Source organism: Cryptomeria japonica, chromosome 3 (genome assembly GCF_030272615.1).
Source record: "Cryptomeria japonica chromosome 3, Sugi_1.0, whole genome shotgun sequence".
NCBI lineage: Eukaryota > Viridiplantae > Streptophyta > Pinopsida > Cupressales > Cupressaceae > Cryptomeria > Cryptomeria japonica.
This window is the reverse complement of record NC_081407.1, coordinates 123,876,611-123,889,959: the sequence shown is the minus strand read 5'-3', so window position 1 is coordinate 123,889,959 and position 13,349 is coordinate 123,876,611. Positions and strand designations below refer to the sequence as shown.

At 35.6% G+C, this 13,349-nt stretch overlaps 1 protein-coding gene across 2 annotated transcripts; it reads left to right on the top strand.

Moving 5' to 3' along the window:
- Positions 1-227: 227 nt before the first annotated feature.
- Positions 228-12,055, top strand: LOC131038727 (very-long-chain 3-oxoacyl-CoA reductase 1). 2 transcript variants are annotated; one of them, XM_057971253.2, is made up of 4 exons: positions 228-619; positions 2,054-2,802; positions 5,978-6,047; positions 11,637-12,055. In XM_057971253.2, exons 2-4 carry the CDS (start codon positions 2,150-2,152, stop codon positions 11,889-11,891), a joined length of 978 nt encoding a protein of 325 aa, XP_057827236.1. In that variant the 5' UTR covers positions 228-619; positions 2,054-2,149; the 3' UTR covers positions 11,892-12,055. The 2 variants fall into 2 exon arrangements, with proteins under 2 accessions (XP_057827236.1, XP_057827237.1); XM_057971254.2 differs by lacking the exon at positions 228-619 and adding an exon at positions 1,482-1,744.
- The last annotated feature ends 1,294 nt before the right edge of the window (positions 12,056-13,349 follow it).

Sequence of the window (13,349 nt, the reverse complement as noted above, 5' to 3'; positions counted from 1 at the left end):
AGGTTAGATGAATAAAGAGTGATTGATTATTAGATCATGATTCCCCTATACAAAGTCTCATTAAATGCTATTTGTGAGGATAGCGAAAATATAAATGATGAAATCTACTATTTTAAAAGGAAAATAGGGTATTTGACTTGATTGAGGAGGAGGGCACCCATAATATGGTATAGTAGGTTAACCTCTCATCAAATAACCTTAAATGTAAGGCCCAACGTTTAACTACTTCTAGCTGATTTGAGGTATAAATGACACTTGTTTACTTGCATTGCTCGGAGTTGGATGGGGGGGTGACCAACCATCAAGGCGTAGCTTTGAATACTCCAACGGATTTACGCTAGACAGCTTTAAATCTTCAACCTCTAAGAAATTAACAAGCCACTAGTAGCAGGCTGACAATGAATAAACAAGCTCGTGGTAGCAGACTCTGTATGAGCAAACATTTAATTGTGATCGTTCACTCTTCACCAGCAACATTTTGTTGTGGCATGCGCTATTAATTATTACCCATTCATAAAAAACCCCAAGCTGCAAGGGTTGTTTCATAGTGTCGACGATAACATTCGAGTCACAGTGGGCTTCAGTTTATCATCTTCTGCAATCTTTGCTTCCCTTCAAGGTTCGATTTATTGTTTTTTTGCGCTTTTAAGTCTGTAGCTTGAAATATGTACATATTTTCTGCTATCCCCAAACAAGCTAACCTTTTAACTTTTGGACTTTATTTATTTGAAAGTATGTGGGTTTTAAATCTCTAAGTGTTCTACACAGTCGCTGTCATTAAGGCTGAAGCCTCAAATCTGCTCCAAGTTCTCTATTCTTAGAGCTGCATCACTTTTCTTTGGGCATATTTGAATCACGTCTAACTTTTGTTAGGGCATTTTTCTAAGTAATTTGATAGATCTTGCATTGATCTTTTCGAGGCAGTTAATGACTATGATTATTGACGGTGCTTTGTCAATGTTATAATTCTGATATATATAGGGAATTTGCGGCTCAAGTCTTTATTGATCCATCCTTCTTTATCTGTATTTGAAGCCTTCCTTCCTTAACTGTATCTGAAGCCGCATTAATTGGGTATATGCATCTTGGGTTACGCCGTTAGTTTCAGTTGTGGATTACTCGTATTTGTAGAAAGAGTATCAACCTTGGACTACCCGTTTAGCTTTAGTTTTGGTCTATCTTTCATCTGTAGAAGCAGTGCCTTCCCATCTCGAATTTAATTTTTCTCTAAGTTTCTCCTGTAATCTAACTTTTGGCCATATTTTGGATGTTACCAGCCATTCCAATTATTCCTAGGACTTTCGTTTTGGTCTAGTTGTAGTTGTAACTGTGGTGCTTAATTATGTTCATTTTGAGTTGTCCCTTTAGTTAATAATTCCTAATCTGTGAGTTCTCCTTCCAACTTTAGTGTAGAATATGCTCCACCGTATGTACATATAAATATTGGGTGACCCTTCTAGCTTTTCTTTTGGCCGACGGTTTTAGCTTCAAAAGTTTTTGTGAAGGTGCCTGTCTGGCAACAGTTTTCTTTTGGGAATGGTTTTTCATCGGAGTTTCATTCTTTTGTTTACGGTTATTGGTGAGCGTGATTATAATTAAGCTGGCCCCTTTTTCGAAATCTCAATCTCATCTGAGCGGTAGCTCAAATCAGATTCGGTTGTTTGCATTTTTATTGGATGCAGAGTAGAGTGTTTTCAGGCTTAAAATGCTCAACATCTTTTTGGTCACTCATATGGACATTAACGTAACTTCCGTCTCTCATTCGAAGTATTTACGTGTATTAGTTCAATATCTGATTTGGGTATATGTATACTTTATTTGATGTAGAGTAGAGTGTTTACATTCTGTTTGATTTGGGTAGTTGTTTGTTTTATTGGATGTGAAATAGACTGTATAACAGATTTAGAAGTCCGAAATTTTCGTTTCATTTTTTGTTGGGTTACCTCCGCTAGTTTTTAAATTTATAATTGCGTTTTTAGGTCACCTTTAATAATTTAATAATCTGTGAATTGGTTATTAATGGTTTGTTTGTTGGCATTTCTTTTGATGGCAGTTACGGACTTAGTTTGATGTGAAAATCTGCTGTAGATCGTTGTCGCATAGAACACGGTTTGTGGGGTTGGGAGGATATTTAATTAATATTGTTAATATGGAATTATTATCAAATCCCCTGATGATTTTGAACCAAGCAGGAGGTCCAGAGAGGATGATCCTCCTCATTATAGGAACCCTAGGCCTCATTTCCATTATAAATAAACTGAGCGCAATCCTAAAATGGACATGGGTAACCTTTTTACGTCCTGGGAAGAATCTAAAGAAGTATGGGTCCTGGGCCATTGTTACGGGCCCCACTGATGGGATTGGGAGGGGCTTTGCCAAGCAGCTAGCTAGTCGCAAGATTAACTTGGTCCTGGTGGGAAGGACCCTTTCAAAGCTTACAGATCTTGCTGATGAATTGCAGTCTAAATACAAGATTCAGGCGAAGACTGTTGTGGTGGATTTCAGTGGAAACCTTGTTGAGGGAATGAGCAGGGTAGAGGAGGCTATTAATGACTTGGATGTTGGTTTACTAATAAACAATGTGGGTGTGTCATACCCATATGCCCGATTTTTTCATGAAGTTGATTCTGAACTTTTAAAGAATCTAATTGCAGTTAACATTGAAGGCACTACAAGGATGGTGCATACTGTGCTGCCCTTTATGCTGAAGAAGAAGAAAGGTGCTATTGTTAACTTGGGTTCTGGTGCTGCCACTGTCATTCCCTCGGATCCTCTCTACACTGTGTATGCGGCTACCAAAGCGTAAGGATTTCACAACCTTTTGAATGTACGCTAGAATTGAATGGGATTGGTTCTTCTTGATTCAAAACATAAGAAGAGTTTTTGTTTCTGCTTGTGGTTATCTAGGAAACAAATGAAATTAGAGTGTTTTATGGTTTTGGATACGTTCATATTCTAGTTTGAAATATGATTTTGGCTTTATTTATTTTTTCCAAAAGTTTTTCATGATTGGTGGTAAATTTGATCTATCTTTTGCTAGTTTCATATCATTCGATTGCTTTGGGGGGCTTCTCACCTGTATTATATTCAATACTTGTAATTTTGTGCCCTGAGTTGCAAATATGGAGGACAAGCTAATTTTGGTTTTTTTGGGAAGAGTTATAATGAACAGCCTCATATCACAAAATGGTTAACCTTCATGGTTGCACTAGTAGAAATCTAAACCTGACATATACAAACTTACATATTATCAATTGTGATCTTTTGAGTAGCTATATGTGTCTTGTGGGTTAAATAACTGGATGCCAATATCAAAATTGAAAAGGAGATTACATGTTCTTCGAGCCCCATCAAGGGATCAGTCAGAGGGCTAAATGCAAGTTGACTACTGAACCATGGATATTGAATCATAGATGTAGCTACTGAATTCTAGCTTTAACTCAATCGATTGCAAGTATTTCTAAATCTTCTATACATATACCATTTGGGTGGTACAATTTCACATCCATTGGCCTTAGAAGCAAACTAAAGCTAAACAATTACTTATCAAATGACTCGAGTCTGGCAAAATACCATAAATAGCGGCTTTTTGGCCGCTTGAAGGCATGCCTGTAGTACATCAACGTTTGGAACTCTAAGGCACATGTCCCTCCTGGATAGAGGGTCAGCTTGCCTAATAAAATATATTAGAATTTGAAGCCAGGACCTCTCATTTTTTCTGGGATGCTTTTCCTCTGAACTACTGGCCCTTTACAATCCAGATTTTGGATTGTTCTTCTGGCAGTTTTATTTAACCATTCTCCCGTTGCTCCATTCCTGTATACACATTGATTAGATCGCTAAGGTTTAGATTCTTAGAACTGTACAAACTTGTTGCTCTGCAGTTTCATTCGAATAATGTGTAACAAGGATTTAATTTTTGAGCTAAAGAGGGAAGATACAGTGACTGTAGGAAGATTGCCTGTTCATTGTAGTACCCCCATTTATCCTGCTTTCAGCTGTCTGGTTGAGGAGAGATAATCTCTTCCTAGATTGTAAGTTCAACAGTGGGAATATCTTAGACAAAGGCATTCCCATTTGCATAATGTTTAACAACATGCTGCTTCAAAATATCAGTGGAGTTTGAAGAACAACCAAAATTAAATTTATTCTGAGTGCAAATGTCAAGTGTGGATGCCTGCAACTTAGAATTCCTGCTTTGACAATGTAGAGTTGCATATGACTTGAATATATGTTTCAATGGCCTCTGCCTTTGTATGATGCTCTTGGGATGAGTCTTATCCGAGAAACCAATCATAGCATTGTTTCAGATCCTTTATTCCCTTATGAAAAAATATATACCTTGCATTTGGTACATCTTCTTTAATAACCTTGTTACAGGTAGGGTAGTTCAAATTCTATGTCCCTGTAGTTCCATGGAATTTCAATATTAAACATGGGAATTCTTGAAAGAGGTTCCTCATGATGAGTAAGCATTTTTTGTACTCTGAAGATCTAAATATTGCCATTCAATTCCTACACATTACTTGCTGTTCACATTGCAGGACATTTCATTTATGTACTCGCTGATCTGCCTGTGCAAGCTGTGCCACCAGATCCTTAACACTTGAAAATTATATAGCTTTTTAATTCTCTTGTGCAAAGGGATCGTCTGGCTTCTTCAATTTGTTTTTCCACATCAAGTTGCTGACATAGGTCTGATTTACTTGCTTGGGACATATATCGTTGGTGGGGAAGACCTTAAGTTCAAATGCTAAATTTCTTGCCAATTATTTGTACCTTTGCATTCATAGTAACGATAATGGATTTGATTTAAGAGTTGATCTCTGTCCTCTACAATACGCTGAAGTTTTTCACTTTGTCTGTTTCTTTCTCCTCCTGCCCACCACCACCCCTTGCCCCTCCCTGTTCATTTAATGCATTTCCCTGTTCGCTCCTTCAGTATGCTTTACTCAGCCTTGCTTGGTGTGGTGTAAAAGCAGAAGCACCATGCTGCTCAGAGCTCAGAGTTGTTACAAGAGCAGATTTCTCTTTGCTTCATATTCATAATGTCTTCTGCATCAGTGGGCTTGTTGATCTGCAAGTGCTACTGTATGCCTTCACTATATTCAGTTAACCTTTTGTTGAAGGGCATTGTTTGACAACTTTGACTATTTAAATTTGAATTTTATGCTAGCAATGTGTAAGGACTCTCAATCCTTGTTTTCTGCCTCAACTTCTACAGGATCTCCTTCCAGAGAAAAACATCCTACAATTATCTATATGAGCTCATCTTATACTTTTTCCTTCTTGAGCTTCAGAGTGCATCCTCATTCCTTGTTGTATGAGTTACTATTTCTGAGGAGTATATAGAACTAGTTTTTGATGAAGTTGCTGACAGCCTGACAACACATTTTGATATTCTTTATTTTGTCTATTCTACCTATTGAGTCATCTTTTTGCTTTGCCTGAAATCTTCATGTTGAGTAGAAGTTTGACTTTGCCTTTTGCTGTTCCTGTGTTCTTCATATTGGGTGGAAGCTCAACTTTGTCCATTCCACTTATTGAACCATCTTATGCTTTTCCTGATATCGTAATGGATAATTTAAGATGTAATTTAGTTTCTTATCTATGATTTCATGGAAAGCTTGTCAAAAACGAAAAATTTATTTTAGTTCTAACCATGGAGAAAAGGATTTGTGTAGACAGTTTCTTTCTTCTTTCTTCTTTTTATTAAATATCAATGAATTTGGTTTAAAGCATGGGAAAGGTTTGTAGGTTTAATGCAAAGTTGACAATTGTTAGTGCACTTTAGAATTAAGTGAAATGGATGTGGTTATAAACTTATACAGAAGGTCTCTTGGAGGAGTGTTCTTAGTTGACAAGGAAGAGTGAATAAAATCTGCATGTGGGTAAATGCAAGTTGAAGCTTAATTTCTAGGTCAGTTGCCTTGTATTCAATTTATTAACAAGTACTTTTGGTTGCATTTATTAACAGATATATCGATCAGTTTTCAAGATCACTTTATGTAGAGTATAAGCACAGTGGAATTGACATTCAGTGCCAGGTATATGGTGGTTATTTTTTTTTTCTAAAATGATGGTTTTTTAAAACTGAAATGATGGTTTTTTGTAAACTGAAATGGTGGTTATTTTTTTTTCTGAAATGGTGATATTTGACTTTTATAGGTTTAAAGTTTAAACATTCATAATAAAAATGAAAAAAATAGATTACTTTTGTAGGTTTCAAGTTTTAATATTCATAATAAAATGAAACAAAATAGAAGTGCGTATTAGGGAATCCAAATGTGAGCTTGATGGTGAGTGCAGAGCGGCCTTTTTTGTTCTTGTTATAATTTTAATACTTAAATGGGGCAAGTTTTCATTCCCTACCCAAATAAAAAAAGATAAATTAGAGCTCTAACCGTGCAGGGTTTGAATGTGAAAATTTTGCTGAATCACATTGTAGCTACATTATTTCCAAAAATCTGTAGATTTCTGGACATCAAAATGAGTAGACTCAACATGCACTGTTTGTCCAGAGCCAAATATAGAAAAAGCTAAATAGAATTTTGTAGGCTGAAACAGTGCAGCAAGGATTACAAATGGTACAGGGGCAGCCTATAGATCTATATGAAGAACATAATAGAACAAGAGGAACACATAGGTATGCTAATCCTTATAACAGTATATTGCATACATCACCTATTCCTGTATATCTTTAAGATTTGGGACCTAGAATTTCAAAATATTGCCATTTCTCTGTCATGGCTGTGATCTGGAAGTGGAGCTTCCTTGGTTTGACCATAGTTTCTCCCAGTAGGTTAAGCATTATCTCAATTGCCTTTATTTGGCTCCTTGAAATCCGAATAATTTTATCAGCCCAATGGCAGAAAAATAGATACTATTGACTAACTTGTTAACGAGAAACACTGCAAACACTTCGCATGTTCCTGATATAAGAGTAATCAGTAAAGCATTTCCTTTAAGTTTAGGGAGGTGGGAAAACATTTTCATTTAATGAGAGTATATGACAGAAAACCAAATCCTATTTTTATCTTCTGTCATAGGAGAATAACCCACATCCTATAGAGAAGTGGTGCCAATAGTAGGTTTGGTGGGAATTACCAATTAAATTCTGTCTCAATAATGCATCGCTTGACAAAGAACTCCAGCATGCTTGTTCAAATCATGGGTAGGGTCTGTAAATAAACAATTTGTTGTAGACACGAAGGTTTCTTTGGGAGGTTGCAATTGTAGATTCATGGAGGTTGGAAAATATGGAATCAATGTGAGATCCAAGGCATTTATTGCCTGGCTGTGGAAGTGCTCCCAAAAGAGAATTGGCAGGGATTCTTGAAGACATCCAATCCCCCAAATTTCAATTACCTTATTGCTCTTGCCTTTTGTAAGATTTTCCTATGACGAAGATGGAATCGCACAAGACCCACAATTTAGATGTGCAAACCAAGCTACAATAGTAGATGTACTATTCCAATAAACGAAAAACATAAACACAAATATGCAGAATAATATGATATTTATTATTATATTCCACAAGTGCATGATTACAATATTGTAGGCTCAACTGCTCGACACATCTGAGTATGAGTATATATAGGATATACTCATGAAGAGTTCTTATGAAGGAGATTAAGTAAAACATGACTTGCTAATATTATAAGATGCTTCCTATGAACGTGAGATGTCTGTGAGTAAAGATGCCTCTCACAATGTGACATATGTACAAGACAATACCTCCTTTTATAGTTTGTAATTAGAGTAGCCTTCTTTAGTCTCCAATGCCTCCCTTGTCTTCACCACATAGCCCTAAGTTTGCCTTTATATTCATGGTTTTCTACTCCCATTGAGTGCTCTTAATCCTCGCTTTTCCAATATATTAACTGAGTACCTTTATATTATATTATGTCATTTGTAATATTTCTATCTAAATTGAAACAAGAATCTGGAAAATGAAACAAGCAGCCAGAAACTTCTTTTTAAACCCTTAATGGCCAGCATGCAACTTCAAGTGCATCAAATGAACAGATTCAACTTATAAATCAAATTACCACAAATATACTAATTGATCTATGAATGATCTAGAACATTGAGTATAAATGCTAATGTCTCAAAATGAATATATTGAATTCCTAATTGCAAATAATAAGAAAGTATGAAACCCTGGGGTGTCAAATACACTTAGGTTTGAATCAAATATCAATTGTAACCCTCCGAAAATTTAATTTATTTTATTTGCAACAACTGGAGCAATTATTTTGACTGACATACAATTTCAGATTTACAACAATATATTTTTGACTCACAAGGGGCCTTGCTGATTTTGATTGAAAATGATGAAAGTAAAGCTGCCACATATTGTTGGAAATAACTAAAATAAAGTTGTAACAGCAACAATAATCCTCCCACAAGTAGATCACCCAATTATGATAAACAGGCCGATGTAGGATTGCACCTGACCTAGAAGGATGATTTGAAGGCTTGGAAACAACTCAAACAAGAAATGTTGCAAATATGACCTCCAGAATGATGGTGCTCCAAAATAGATGACTGAAAATGCTCGTTGCAATGATAAATTGTTCTCAAAATCATCCCATAACTCCCAACAATGATGGTGCAGACCCTAGATAAGGGTGATCAGCTGCAAACAACAGCAATAATGATATAAATTAACAAATAAATCTCCTTGTATGGCTGGTGCAACATTTTAAGAACAAATAATGATGAATATCATGCAAAATTTGTCCAAAAAAACTCTTAAACAATAGGTGATGATGGCAACCCCTCCCAAAGGTGGTGTTCAAACAACAATAGGTGATGATTGAACAATCACAAATAATTATGAAAATTAGTAATGAAGCCTTCCAAAACTATGAACACCACAAGATTTGCTTGCAAATATGAATCTCTCCAAATCTGAAAATGACCAAATCAGCTCACAAGCAACTCTCAGATGGAATTGCCCTAAAGGAGATGAGGGTTTTTCTCCCCAAATCCAAGTATGGAAGGCTAAAAAAGGTTATTGCCTTTTGAAATCTCCACAATGCCAAGGGTTTTCATCCTCAATGGTGAAATTGAACACAATGCTCAAATTTCTTATAAAAGTTGATTTCCAAAATGACAAGACATGATGCTCAATTGGATCCAAACGTGTTTCTTATGTAGACTCTAAAATGGGCCCATAAGTCCAAATTCCATAAATATTGAAAAATACTTCTTAGTTTAAGTATAAGTATTTAAAAATATTTTTTATTTTAATAATAGTGTTTAAAACATTTTTTTTTCTTAAATAATATTATCAAGTTGCCTCTTAAATTAGTTATTACTTGGCCCAGCTAAAATAATGTTATAAATCATTTTCCTTGCTTTACCTTTAGCCCAAGGAAATGTCAATGGGCATAGGCTAGAAGTCTTATGTGACAAGAGTGCAAGTTGAAATGCACTTAGGCCAACTCCTTAGTTTTGTTTTTGTTGTGCTTAATTGAGTGTATAAAAGAGTATGTGCTCTACTTTTGCTTAATTAAAGAACTCTCAACCCATCGAGAGTGGAGATCAAATCAATACAAACATTTGTAATATAAAATTAAAATATAATATATAGCTGCCAAAGAATAGTAGAAAAGTTGTTTTTATTTAAAAATGCAGATGTGTGATAGATCTTTGATTGCAAGAGACTGCAAGCAAATGATGCCTTGGTCATTGAGGTACCACCATATGCAAGCATCTTGCTTGTTACTTGTCTTAACGGGAGCTAAGACAGTTTGTTAATTACAACATATGGATAATGTTTTCTCAAGTATTCCATCAGACCAATTTTTATGAATGCTCATATGATGTAACTTAATTGGAGTGATTTGTGATTGTCCCTACAGTGCTTGGGACAAGGGATTGTGGATGTTTTTATTAGAATGAACGGTGATTTAATTAAATTCAGCTTGATGACTGCTTCTCATTTGTGATTGGTTGTGAACGTTCTCTTACTTTTAGTAGTATGTCTGTTACTATCTAGTTTATGTTGTTGAAGTCCTGAATTATGCAAATGGTCAATATGTAGTTGGTTTTTATCAACTGTATTTTTTATGATGTTGTGTTCTTGTTGACGTGGTGGTCTGAGGCCATAATCTTGTTTGTGTTTTTTCTCAAAATTACCCTTGCAAGTGATTTGGGTAAATTCCAAATAAATAATTTTTACTAAAGTTTAAACCCATGCCCTGATATCAATGCCTTGCCTACTTGTTATGATAGCTAACCCATCCTTGATATTTTGGCTGTTTCAATTTTATTTTAACATGATAATTCCTGGATTATATGCAGGAATTGTTGAGTTGCATTATTTTGGCAATAATTTTTTTAATTTGAAATGTCTGTGGCTGTGTTTATGTAATGTGATCGGGTTACAATTGATGAAGTCTGACACAAAAAGAAAAAAACAAGTTACATTACTGATCTGTCTAATGAGATCTAGTTCACCTAACAGTCAGCAAGCATGATACTTTTCTATGCTGAGGGTTAATGATTGTGTGGTAGGTACAACTTGCTGCACTAATTAACTTAATCCATTGCCACTGAAGTAGATCATAGTTTAAAAACTCACTAATAACACACAAGACTCGTGAGTACTTGCGGGTTAGACAAGGTCAACACAAGTTTCTGACACTATCTTGCCAATAACTCCCTAGTTCAACTCAAAAACTTGGCCAGCCTTGAAAAATTGCAGCAAGCCCTCCGAAAGGTAATTTTCATCATTTTTCAAATGTTTTTTTTGGAGCATTCGAGCAATTTTTTTTTTCTGAGCCTTTGAGCATGCACCATGAAAGTTTGTGTGGCCTCAAAGGCTCTAATTTGGGCTTGGCTGCAGGGGTTCTGCTCCTTGACTCTGCCTTTTATCTTGACATGGTATGTGCCAGAGGCACTGCCTCTCGACCTTGTTGGTTGCTCTACTCCTGGATGCCCCTTGTCCAGCTTAGGGCTGGGAGTTGCTGTCCCCAGACCTCCACTTTTTGTTTTAAAAAAGCAAAAAATAATTCTTTTTGGGCCCATGTTTTCCACAGATTGAATTTGCATAATATTAATACAGATATTTATAATCATATGACATTGTTATGTAAAATGAAATTGTTTTCTTATCTATAAATAAAGGAAAAACTACTTTTGACCTTTGTAAATTCAGTTTTATGTATGCTTTTTAAGATGATTGTACAATTTTATGTGGTTTTTATTATTTGGAAATTTTGCCAAAGTAATTTCTGAGGCTTTGAAATTTTTTGGGTTTCCCAAGTTTTTGAACTATGAATTAGTTTACAACAGAGGTTTAATGTTGAGGCTATCATGAAGTTTGACTAATTATTTGCTGTTGTTCTTTGCTCACCAAGAAGCTAATCGTTTCAATTTCAATGTTTATGAGGCTTTATTTGTCATCACAGCTGATGTTGCATCGTTTTCTCTTGTTGTAGTCAATATCTTCTCAGCATAGTTAGATTATCTGTTTATGTTTTGATTTAATTTTTTTTCAGTTTTATTCTACGTTTTGTCCCTGAAGAGTTTATGTTCATTGCTGTAAAGATAATTTTCTCATGAAGTAAATTTCTTTCTATAAATATATCTACAAAGATTTAAAGTTGCTTGTTGTGTGATAGGTTCCTCTCTATGTTGCTACTAAAATGGCTTCCATCAAGAGAGCTTCGTTACTTGTACCTTCACCTGATACTTTTGCGCACTCTGCATTAAGATGGGTAGGCTATGAGCCACGGTGCACCCCGTACTGGGTACACTCTATCATATGGTGGTTGGCAAGTGTGCTGCCTGAACCTTTGGTGGATGCATATCGATTGAAGTTTTCTGTTGGTATCCGTAAGAGAGGTCTGATGAAAGATTCTAGGAAGAAAGAATAATCTCCTTATTGTTCTAGTTTACAAACTTGAACCTCCAAGTATTTTTCTGTAAGGGAGCTAATTAGGCCTTAAAATGTCCAATTGTGTTTTTGCCATGTCATTTTTCCATGTTGGTATGTATTTTGAAGTTTCAAGGTATATTTAATTTCTTTGATTTCATGTTCTATTCATTGGGCAATCCCTTATTATCCATTGCAGTGCATTGAAAGTAAATTTTTGGAGGCATTTGCAGAATGCAATTAATGCTTGAAGTATAGTACTAAATTCTTTTTGTGATTTATTATCCACCTCTAAATCTTTAGTGATGTGCTTTACGTCATGCATTTTCTATTCGATATTTCTGGAAAACTGAAAAAGACAATGCAGTTGGAAAATTTTATCATTCTAACTTGGTTTAGATTTGTTCCTTCCTCCCATGGATTCCAGTTCATTCAAATTAATCAGTTATAAGTTCAATATATAGATGGTTTTAAATTTCCACTTGAAATAAGAAAAGTCCATTTCTGATAATATCTGAGAATCTATAGATGGTATTGGACAGATCCATAAATTGGATTTGTGAGTGTTTTTGGTGACAGATTGTTACATTGGTGATTTGCCTGCAGTAATCAGACAAGCATGTTTAATGCAGGTATGTTTTAGAAGCTAATTGAAGAAATAGCAACAATATGAAATATATCCTGTATACAAATAAAGGTCGACAAGCCATTTTGATGCAATAAGTCTAGTTAAAGACCATGACTTCTCTGGAGCAAGACAATTTTTCTTGGAAATTTTGATTGAGGTCATGAAATGCTTTTGGTAGAAGCTTGGATCTTGTGTCACACTCAGAATGTAACCCATATTCATTTCACTACAACCTTGCTACATGTCTGCTGGAGGTATGCATTGCCTTGCCTTATTGTGTGGGAGGATTTGAACGTAGGTATTCCCTTACAAGTGCACCTACCCATTACCATGACATGTTACGATATGGAGTGCAGGGAAAGATGTTGGGCTCTGACCTCACGCCTAAAACCTCTCTAGGCTCTGACCTAAACATGCAGGTTGTATGTGTACTAATGTAGGGGTGGACATTTTGTGATGGGAAAAGAAGAAGTATATTTGTATCGATTGACATAAAATTTCCCCTAAAGAGCCCGAGATCCATAAAGTTAAGACATAAGAAAAACTGATTCCATAAACCAAAGTCAACAATCAATGTACCAAAATGTCATCCCAAATAGCCATTAAACCCAGAGGATTTCAACCTCTATTCACTGATCACTAATGTCTTTCCTCAGCTTTGAACATTAGAATACTCTCCTCTGATCTGATTAAGCTTTACTCTGATAATACATCTTGATTCAACTTCAAAAGAACCAATCAATTGGATTATCCTCTCTTCTCCTTTTGTTCTGCCCCCACTTCTCAAACGGATTGCATGTTGCTGAGGAAACTTCAAGGGTTGTCTGCTCG